The following is an 11,375-nucleotide window of genomic DNA, read 5'->3' as shown; positions in this document are numbered from 1 at the left end:
TCTTATTTTGTACAAAAATGTAAATATATGTGTTTTGTTTTTTTTTTCAAATTTAGATAAATCACATTTTCCTGTTAATGTAAAATCACTGTATCGTTTCGCAGTGTCATGAAATGTGAATGCATTGTAATATTGTTTAAACTGTGTTGTAAATGTGTTTAGGACTCAATAATAATGAAAGAATTATACTTCTTGTATAGATAGTTTGATTATTGGTACAGCCTCAGAAAATGGGCCCATAAACCAGCTAACCATACTGCCAGACAATCTGTAGAAAGGATTATTAATGTTGTTTTTCTCTTATGGTTTTGTGTGTGTGTGTGTGTGTGTGTGTGTGTGTGTGTGTGTGTGTGAGAGAGAGAGAGAGAGAGAGAGATGAGTGCTTCTAATGGACTCAAAACAAATGAATATGTATAATAATGTCCTTAAAGTCGATTTTGTCACTGATGTAGCCCTGTCTTTTGTGAATTTGGTCAAATAAATGACTGTTTTCTGCATGATTTGTCCTGAGTTTCATGTTTGACCTGAAATTTAATTTAATCTTCAAAAAAAATTGACAAACAACATATGTACAACAAAGTGTACATCAACAACCAACCCAGGAAGCTACAGATGAGCCATGAATGAGCTTAACAACATCTAATATAGGCCAGTGTAGTTACTGGTTTAACCAGACAACCACAGTGCTGTTTTCTATCAGACTAGGAAAGTGGTTCTCAAACTTTTCCTGGCATGCCCACTTCAGAAGCTGAAAAAATTTCATGTCCCCTCAACCCCATAATTTTTTTAATCAATCATTAACAATGATAGGGGAAGCAACTAATTAAAACAGGATCCAAGTTGAATTTTAAGTGAGACAGAACAATAGTATTGTTTGTTTCTCCTATATGAATTATATTCATTCAAGTTAGTTTTGCCTCCCTGCCTGCAGTGACTCTGTGTCCCACAGTTTTAGAACCACTAGACTAGGCCCATATTTGTTTCAGTTTTGTATGATTAATTTGCAATGTCGCCCTTAAAAATTAAATTAAATTTCTTAAATATCTTACATAATCTTGCTAATAGGCATTTTGATATCAAACACAGTGGGTATCATACTAATTATTGTAGCAGACCTTTTCCAATGAGCCAACATGAACACCACAGCAGCACCCAGACTTTGTCTGACCTGAGTGGAAGAGGATCTTAATTAGTAGCTATAACACAAGTGTTAACTCTATTTCATTTAAAAATGACTGCTGTTAAAAATGTCTATTTCTGTTTGAAGGAAATTACCAACAAATACTTTCCAGCCTCACACCTCCTCAGTAAAACGTCTGGTGACCAAAAAATTCAGTAGTTTCCCACTTATTCATGTCACAGCTTGACTTTTTTTTCCAACCAAAATAGGTCAAGGTGTACAAACTGTGTTAGTAACCGACTTGTGTGGGTGTTACTACCAGTTAATAGGTGGAGGAACATGGGGAGAGGAAAACCACATTTCCCACAATTCTCCGCCCCCCCGACGCGACCGTTTTCTCTGTGGTCAGCTGATCCCACCGAAGTCTGCCTGTCGACGGAAATGTACAGCCTGTGGTTCACTGCAAAGTAGCTTAGTGAGATGAAAACAAGCAGTACGGCTCTGCACTGACTTCCATAGATCTGAAATAGATCAACTTTATCGATTTGTTGATGGAAAAGAATGAAACGGCTTCTCAGACTCCATTAGCTTAAACGCTAAAGCTAGTTAAGAAACACAGCAGCTCTGCAACTTGTGCAGCTAGCTACTGACTGGCTAGTTGATTCACTTGTGATGGTCTGCAGTCCTTCACAACTACGAAGGAGAAGCTGAGATGGAAGACTGCGATGGAGAGGACATTGTAGAAACACCTGAGCTGCCTCTGGAGGTGAGTTCATGGACCGGTTATTTATAGAGGCACAGCTTCATATTCATGCCGACACACACACACACACATATACAGTATTTATGGGAGCTGTCAGTAGAGTCACAGTGACAGTCCAGTCCTGGATGAACATGTGTCCTCACATACTCATGCTCTTGTCAAAGGATAATATGTCATTCATTTATTCAGTATACAGTACTGCCATTTGAAGTAATGCAGAGGTTTTCAAATTGGTTTTAGTGTCACAGGCAGTTTAATCGTAATTCTCATATCAGAATCGGTACTATCTTAACTTAAATGTTAAGTGTCTATGAGATCAAATGACATAATGATGATTCCATAGACATTCAGGAATTGAGCTAAAATAAGTGGGGACACCTTTTTCCAAGCTTCATCTGAGGGCAAGCCCACAGGCTCAGACCTGGAAAGTTAAAGGGAAAATTCAGAACTTTTCATGTGGATGTCCAGTCAGTGTTGGTGGTAAATGTAGTCAAATAAAGCAACAAATTCCTTACTGCATGCTATATTGACCAAGAAAATGGAGTTATCTTGTACCAGAATGCATCACATGCAAGCTTCTGATACCCACGCCCATGTAAAAGTGTATCACCACCATAGCCTATAGCTACTACATTTTGTTGGCCAAAACATAGCACGAGGTGACAAAAATACACATCTATTACACCCCTGGCCAGTGGTTCATCCTGTCATCCAGTGACATAACTGGCTATGGGAAAAGCCACAGATTTTACAGCAGAAGAATCTTTTCTGTTCATTTGATTACATATACCATTGATACTGACTGGACATCCAAATGAAAAAGTGCAGAACCATGTAACCCTGGGGCAGATTTGTCCCTTCCAGGATCAAAAAACTTGAATGTAATCTAATGTGTTAATCTGTGTTTCTGTCTCTTGCTGCAGATCATAGTTTACATCCTGAGCTTTCTTCACGCTTCAGACAGGAAGGAAGCCTCGCTGGTCTGCCGCAGCTGGTACAGTGCCAGTCAGGACCTGCGCTTTCAGGTAACTTGCTCCAGAGCACATACACTGCATGTGGCATTATAAATGTGTTTACTGATCGTAAAGTAACTGCGGAAGGATCTGCAAAATTGTATAAGCTTGAGGGAAAAGTTAACCCCGTGTTTGTCTGTTTTTCTTTGTGCAGAAGAACATCACCTTCTGCTTCCCGGCCTCAGCCTCATCACTGGAGTTGATCAGAGGGCTGAGCAGAAAGTCACGCTGCAGCCTGATCATTAGCCAGCTCGATGGCTTCAGTATGTCAAGATCACTGCTTCTGGAGGTACAGTATGCTGTTCTGATTAAAAACACAAATACACTGGATGTTGGCTACATAAAAGGAAGTGGGAAGAGATTTTCATGTAGATAGCTTAATTTTTGATGTTATATATATGAGGTTGTGGCAGTGCAAACACTACCACTTTTAAACTGATCTATTGCTCATTGTACTGAAAAACACATGGAGCCCCTCACAGAGCCGAAGTAAGTCCCTCTTTGTAGTACATCGAGGCCAGACAAAACAATGTGGAAGCAGAGATGGATGAGAGACATATATAACTGAGTATTTCTGATTATCAGTGTTTACAGTTTTTCAGAATTGCTAAGACACTACCTTTTCTGTCTGTCAACATAAAATCAAATCTTTAAAGTGCTTTCACAAACCCTCTGACTCTTCTGGCAAAATCAATCAATGCTTTTACATCATACACACAGCCAGTCAGTATTACACACTACAACAAACAATGGAAAACAAAGTGTTCAGGGCATGTCGCTACAGAAGAAAAAAAATATTTTTATTGTGTATAATACATGCATTTTGCATTTTCAAAAGAAATACATAAAAAGGGTATTTTCACAGCTTTGTATGGAACATATTGTATACTGTAAGTGCTGCAAGTAAAACAGTACAGTAACACAGACAACAGATTCATTCTACCTCATTTGCTTCAGAGAATGGAGTTTAGTGTTCTAGCAATTATGAAAAGCTGAACATGTCTTCCCTCTGTACTAAAACATTTGTTTTTGGCACATCATTTATATTACTGCCTTCATGTGAAGACCTTGGATGCTGGTTACTTGGATTTTAATTAGTGTTGTGTTTTCACTTCAGACCATCACATGCTTCTTTGTTGGCTCAGAGAACTCCTGCACCTCGAGGGTGTATGAAAGCCTTTTGAAAAAAACTGTTGAGCAAACCCCGTTTTGTGAATTTTGTTTAACTCAGGAATAGATTGCCATCAGGCAAGAGAAGAAGTTTCTCCTCCTGAAAGGCTAACATTGTAATACACTGTAGATTACATTGTCTCGAGTATTTGCATCACCCTTATCATTTTATCATTTTAATTTTCCGTCATGCTGACCAGGATCATAAAACACGTAATGGTTCAAAGTTCAGAGCAGCTGCTGGACTTAACTGTAGAAGTCAAGATCTTTGAGCGTTAGCACAGCATTGTGTATTTATTTGCATGTGGATTTGCAAGCAGTGAACTTCCTGTTAAGATTTGGTGTACTACAAGTTGGAGAACCTCAGCCATTGGCTGGAAAGATAAATAGAGAGATATGTTTAATCTACCAGTGTTTACATAAAGGCTGAGTAATTTGGAAATTTGGTCATGTTAAAACCATCAAACACTCTCCATATGTGATTTTTATGTCATGGAAACGGCAAGCAGTGAATTAAAAAGTACTGCCCATACTCTCTGTCCTTCTGTCATCCTTGCTTTCTTGTTTACTTTACTCCAACCTGTTTCTGTATCTCTTTTTGTCTTTCTCCACCGTCAGGTGGGTCTGTGCTTGGGTTCTAAGTTGGACAGCTTGGCCCTGCCGGGTAGCAGTATAACAGAGGCCTCTCTGCTGGCCCTCCTCCCTCGCCTCACCTCCCTCCGCAGGCTGAACCTCAGGGGCCTGGACAGCCTCTTCATGTCCGGGGCTTTCCTCTCCAGGGAGGAGCACAGACAGCAGGTATTTATTATTATTATTATTATTATTATTATTATTATTATATAATAGTGAGATTGCAGGCTGACAATCTGTTTCTCAAGCATAATCTTTAATGCTTATTTTTAGGTATACTGCTTTGGACACTGGAGTTGAAATATTAACAATAAAACTGATAAAAGTCACTTTAGCCACTGAGACACAGCAAATGCAAAGAACAAAGCTTGTGCAGATGTGTTTCACACTACAAAGCCAAAACACAGTAACTGACATGTAGGGGCAAACTGTCAAGCCAAGCCAGCATATGTGTGGAAAAGGGACACTTGTGTTTTTGCTGCCATAGTGGAAGTGAAAGCTAGTTTGTGAGGTAGCCATGGCTAGCCTTAGCTAAAGCTGCACACAGATTTTCACCCAGCTGTTATCTGTAATATATATATATATATATATATATAGATAGATATATTGATATACAAACATCTTGGTAACTCAATTTGTTATTCAGCATAACTAAATGAGGCAGAAGCAAAGTGATGATGATGATGTTAATTTCCCTCAGTGAGTAAACAACCTTTCACACTAATTCTCCACAGTAAATTTTTAGTGTCACTGTGTTTGCAGCTTTATTGTTTTTCCACCTGTAGTAATTGTCCAATTTCAGGTCAAACTCCATCTTCTTGTTCCAGGTCAGGTCAGCTCTGTCTGGTTTGGAGGAGTTGGACCTGTCCGATCTGCGCTACCTCTCTGACCTCACCTTCACCCGGCTCACCAGCTGCACCCCGCGCCTCCGCCACCTCTCGCTGGCTGGCTGCCATATCGCCTTTGAGTTCGACCCCTATCGGGGGTGCCCAGTGGGGGCCATTGAGGACTCGTCAGCATTGCTGTCACTGAGGAACCTGCGGAAGTTGTTAACAGAGCAGAAATCCACCCTTGTAGCTCTGGACCTCAGCAGAACCTCCATCACTCCTGAGTCACTACGCACTATTGCACAGGTGAGGACACAGACGTCCCTGTGACGTTATTTTATTGCTTGAGCAGCCAGCATGAAACTGCTCAAGTCATATATTGGTACCTAATTTGGTCGTTTGTGGGGACAATTGTCTACTTTAACTCCTTATGATGTCCTCACAGAAAACATTTACTGTCTGTTCCAGGTTCAGGGTTTGGTCTTAGAGGAACTGTGTCTGCATGGCTGTAAGGAGCTGACCGACTACTCAGTTGAAGTCCTGGTCAAGCATCAGCCGAGCCTTCAGAGACTGGACATCAGTGCCTGCACTGAGCTGACCAACAGGTCTGTAGAGGCCGTAGCACAAGGTCTGAAGACACTGACACATCTCTCCCTGTCCCGCGACTGGAGGATCACTGAAAAAGGTGCCCACGGTGTAATATTGGTTTGTGTGTATCATAGACTTGAAGATTAATTTATAAATAGAAGAGCCCTAGAAGTTTAACACCTTGCTTAGTTGCCATTAAACACCACAGTGTTCATAACCCTTTTCCAGGCATTGTAACTGCATGGTCAACCTTTTTCGTGGCCTAATTGCTGTGGTTAAAAAGCAAGCAAAACTCATGTTTAACTGTTTATTGTTATTTCCCTCACTGAATAAAGTGTTTAGATTCTCCTTTTCACATTTGAATAGTATTATAATATAAAGGCCTGTGAGATTCAAGATTTCTGATTATTTGTGTTAATTTAGTTTGTTATTTTATCACATTTACTTTTATTTCTTTTATTTTTAGATTTTTAAATCTTTATTTCTATTTCATTGACTGAGGCGGTCCTTACAGTTTGTGTTGGTATAATTACATAACACAGCTTCCTTCAGTGGTATTGATAACGCACAGCTGAGAATCTATATCACTCATTAAGAACATGGTCAGCTGAATTAATCTCAAACTCTGAACATAACCTGCTCCTGACCAGCTTTAGTTACCATGGTGATCTAGCTGGTTTAAAAGAGAGCCACCTTCGGGACATTAAAAACTGGTTTTAGACTCAACACTCATTAATCATGCTTCACCCTTCGGGCCATTAAGCAATCAGACAAAAAAATGTGGGTTTAATTATGAAATACCTTCCCATATCATATCCTCTGTTCACATTAACTACCCCAGCATCCTGTCTGCTAGCAAACGTGTTATAATTCAAAGTAGTAATTTGTTGTCGTCCACAGGCCTCGCCAACCTTCTGTCTGTGCCGTCCCTGAGGAGTCTGAATCTGTCTGAGTGTCTGCACATCAGTGGAACAGAGTTAGTGAAAGGCTTGACAGGATCCAGTGCTGAAAGAGCACAGCTGGAGACACTCAGCCTCAAGAGCTGCACCTACATCAGGGTAAGTCGGTGTGTTTGTGCTTACACGTGTAACTGTGTTTATGGGAAAGCTGCATGAGAAAAAAAAATCTTCTTCCTCTCTCTTTAGGATCTTGCAGTTTTGTCTCTCACTCAGCTTCTTGGTGATACTCTCCGTGAGCTCGACTTGACATCGTGTGTCAATGTGACTGATCTGTCTGTGCGCTCTATAGCCACCTACCTGCACAGGCTGGTAGTGCTGCGGCTTGGCTGGTGTAAAGAAGTCACAGACTGGGGGCTGCTGGGGATGGTGGAAACGACCACATGTGAGCCTGACCAGGAAACGGTGAGAACCACAGACATGTGGAGGGCGGAAGAATAATATGGAATAGCTTGTTTTATGCAAACCCCAAATCCAGAAAAGTTGGAACGCCATGTAAAATTTAATTTAAAAAAAGAATACAATGATTTGCAAATACCTTTTTTTTTTTTTACCTATATTTAGTTAAATACAGTACAAAGACAAGATATTTAATGTTCAAACTGATCAACTCAGTTGTTTTTTGTAAATATACACTCATTCTAAATTTGATGCTTGTAATATGCTCCAAAAAGTTGGGACAGGGGCATGTTTACCACTGTGATACATCACCATGTTTTCTAACAATACTCAGTAAGTATTTGGGAACTGAGGACACTAATGGTTTTTTTTCTCATTCTTGCTTGGTATATGACTTCAGGTTCTCAGTCCTGTTGTATTTTCACTTCATAATGCACCACACATTTTCAAAAGGTCTGGATTGCAGGCAGGTCAGTCTAATACCTAAACTCATTTACCATGAAGACACACTGTTGTAACACATGCAGAATGTCTCGGCATTGTCTTGCTGAAAAAAGCAGGGACGTCCCTGAGAAAGACGTTCTTCATAAGTTGTGCCAAAACCTGTATGTACCTTTCAGCATTAATGGGATCTTCACAGATGTGACAGGAGCTTGTCCCATCCATGCTTGTGGACGACTGAGACTTTCAAAGATGCCTTGTTCATATTGTCTCACCTGTTACCAACATACCTGTTTACTGATTGAATGTTCCAAACAGGTGTTCTTGTTGCTGCTGTCCCAACTTTTTTGGAAGGTGTTCAGGCATCAAATACAGTGTATATTTACAAAAAACCCAGTTTATCAGTTTGAATATTAAATATCTTGTCTTTATACAGTTTTAAAATAAATAGAAGATAGTTTGAAAAGGATTTGCAAGTCATTGCATTAATTTTTTATTTGTATGTTACACAGCATTCCAACTTTTTGGAATTGGGGTTTGGACTGTAGAAGTTGCAGTACTGTATTTTTAGTGAGAAGAGCCATATCGGTTGTGTTAATGTACTTCTCTCAACAGGGAGATAAGGGTCCCAGGTTCACCCGGACCTTTGGCAACATGGGCTTCTTCAAGCCTCCTCGTTTGCCGTTTGATGAGCGACCCAAGCTGGTGACACAGAACGACTTGGAGCAGTTCAAACAGCAGGCTGGAGCTTCACTTCTAGCTCTCAGCAGGCTGCAGGAGCTGGACCTCTCCGCCTGCCCCAAAGTCACTGACAGCAGCATCACACAGGTGGGAGGCGGAGGACAGGGAACTGTTTGACTCTGTAGCAGGAATGCAGAATATTTCAAAAACTGTTTCTCCTCTCGTAAGGTGGTGCATTTCCCAGACCTCCACCGTCTGTCTCTCTCCATGCTGCCGGAGATCACCGACGCCAGCTTGGCGTCTGTAGCCTGGCACTGCCGCAGCCTCACCAGCCTGGCCCTCAGCCACTGCCCAGGTATCAGTGACTGCGGAGTGGCCCAGGCTGCACCTTATCTACACAGACTGCAGCATCTCTACCTCTCCTGTTGTAATAACATCACTGACAGGTGAGTGGCTTACAAACCAACATCTGGAAGACTTTTTCCAGAAAATATTAAATTGGAGAAAGCGTGGTTTCACTATCATATGGATTTTTGTGCCAAAGCAAAGCTCAAAGTCAAGGATCACAGCCAAATTGCAGGCAGACTGCTTAATGTTTGAGGCCAGGTTCCCAAGATTCTTTTTAGGACCAGAGGTCAGGATTTTCTATAAATAGAAAATAATGTGGACCCATGAACTGACCCCTGGGGAAAACCATATGAGAGAGGGAGTGGGGATGAGTGCAGAAACCAATCAAGACCAGTGTCCTTAACACCCACCAAATTTAGAGGAGATTAAAAAGATTATCGTGGTCACTGTATCATATACAGAGGTCAAATTAAGCTAAATTAATATTGAACAAGCCCCAGAATCAGCGACATGCAGTAAATCATTTGTCAGTTTCTGTGCTATGCTGAACCCAGAAATCTGATTGATATGCCTTCAAAATATTACTGTTATTCATCTCCATCTGAATTCCTAACCTCTTGACCTTTGAACCCCCCAGGTCCTTGTTCCTCCTGATGCAGCACTGTACCCGTCTGCGAACGCTCGACATCTCAAGGTGCAAAAACATCTCCATTACAACCGTGGACCTCCTCCAATCACAGCTGCCCTTCTTGGAAAATATTCACTACAAGTTCATAGGTGGGGCTGATCTGACCCTTTCTGAGTGACTGCTACTGAACCTTTTAAAATAACCTGCTGACCAAAGCCTGCTCCGTGAGTCAAGCTTTTGCACATTTCAGTAATTTGCACAAGACCTGAAGGAAATGTTGAAAAGTTGTTAGTTTACAGGGGGCGCTTCTGTAAAATGTGTCACCTATACGTCATCCTGTACTGTAAGTGATTTTAAGTCTTTTCGGTATGGGGCAGGTACCACCACATACCAAAATGGATGTGGAAATAATGTATGGTAAACATTTCCTGTGTTGCTTGGATTCAAACAATCAGACAGGGCAGACGAAACCAAATCAAACCACCACATTCAAAGATAATTAACTATAGAATTAAAATCAAGAGAAATACTGAAAACAGCAACACATAACTCCCGCAGTATCTCACTGAGAGTGTCATTTGTTGGAGGTAAACGTCAAACAAACCAGAGAAACAGTATCACAGAAAATATTTATATTGCTGAAGGTTTGGAAGAAAACCAAAATGACTTGACCAAAATCACTTTGTTGAGATTGAAAATGAATTCTTAATTGCATATAATTTAATAATATATTTAATATTTTTTTTAACTAATGTGACTGAAATTGAAAGATGAGATGTGGACTTTTGTTTAGTCCTAATGGCATAAATAACATTCCAGTTTTATATTGTTTTGAGCACTGAAAGGAGGTCAGTCTCCATTTAAATGCTCTTGCTGGTCCACTTCTGATTTTTTTCTTGATATCTTATTTTTTCAACAACAAAGAAATATTTTTATCTAACACTGACAGTTTTGTGCTGCTAAAGTGGAAGTAAAGGATATGAAGTGAAGTAGTGGTCGTCAAAGTTTCCTCAATTTCAACTGTTAGACAAAGATGAATGCCAGTTAGTCCGAAGCTAAGTCGAATGATGGCAGGAAATTTATTTTGTTTAGTCTCACAGTTCCCTCAAGTGTCTTTGAAAACTGCCACCGTCATCATGATAGTGAAATTTAATCTCATATTTTAAGGAATTCATTAAAAGGGAGTAATATCCCACAAATCATGTCACATCTCTGTCCAGTCGCTTGACATTTGCTGTTATTATTGGATGCTACAAGCTTACCATAACAGTACATAGTATGTCCCAATACATAGTATGTCAAATGCAGTATGCTAAAAATACTCGGATGTCCTATTGCATCCGGCCACATTTCGCAGTATACAAGTCAATGATTTTCTGGCTAATCTGACCCACAATCCTCTGCACAGCGGAAGATGCGTCACATCAACTGAGCTGTTGAGGGGGCACAGACAGAGGACAGCTCATTGACAGAAGGCAGACATTTTGCTTTATATACTTTGATGGATGCAATGCTATGATGATGATGTAGTAACTTGCCCTAATTGTATACATACTGCATGCAACGGTACATACTTTGTAAGGCCGCATGATGAACTAAAAGTAAAAAGAAAAAGAATGCAATTTAGAAAGCAGCTTTGATTAATCACTGTAGCCTATTTAAACAAACATCCCATTATACTGTCTGTACATTGTTGAATACTTTTGTACTGTTGTAACACTGTATGAATCACTGACAGAGGGAAATGTCTAGATTGAAAAGATCAAGGATAACAAGGAATAAAAGGATAAGGAAGAAAAATCAAGGATAAC

The 11,375-nt window shown here is 40.2% G+C and overlaps 1 protein-coding gene across 2 annotated transcripts; it reads left to right on the top strand.

The window, feature by feature from the left end:
- Positions 1 to 1,525: 1,525 nt before the first annotated feature.
- Positions 1,526 to 11,248, top strand: fbxl9 (F-box and leucine rich repeat protein 9). Of its 2 annotated transcripts, XM_084734990.1 has the most exons (11): positions 1,526 to 1,886; positions 2,807 to 2,908; positions 3,051 to 3,185; positions 4,685 to 4,864; positions 5,524 to 5,829; positions 5,992 to 6,208; positions 7,012 to 7,169; positions 7,257 to 7,472; positions 8,523 to 8,735; positions 8,817 to 9,034; positions 9,574 to 11,248. In XM_084734990.1, exons 1-11 carry the CDS (start codon positions 1,833 to 1,835, stop codon positions 9,740 to 9,742), a joined length of 1,968 nt encoding a protein of 655 aa, XP_084591116.1. In that variant the 5' UTR covers positions 1,526 to 1,832; the 3' UTR covers positions 9,743 to 11,248. The 2 variants fall into 2 exon arrangements, with proteins under 2 accessions (XP_084591116.1, XP_084591117.1); XM_084734991.1 differs by lacking the exons at positions 1,526 to 1,886; positions 2,807 to 2,908 and having other exon boundaries at positions 3,070 to 3,185; positions 4,387 to 4,864.
- Positions 11,249 to 11,375: the final 127 nt, after the last annotated feature.

This window comes from Lutjanus erythropterus, chromosome 13 (assembly GCF_056507025.1).
Source record: "Lutjanus erythropterus isolate fLutEry1 chromosome 13, fLutEry1.hap2, whole genome shotgun sequence".
NCBI classification, from domain to species: domain Eukaryota; kingdom Metazoa; phylum Chordata; class Actinopteri; order Lutjaniformes; family Lutjanidae; genus Lutjanus; species Lutjanus erythropterus.
Note: the sequence above shows the minus strand (reverse complement) of the source record. Positions and strands in the feature narration are given on the sequence as shown.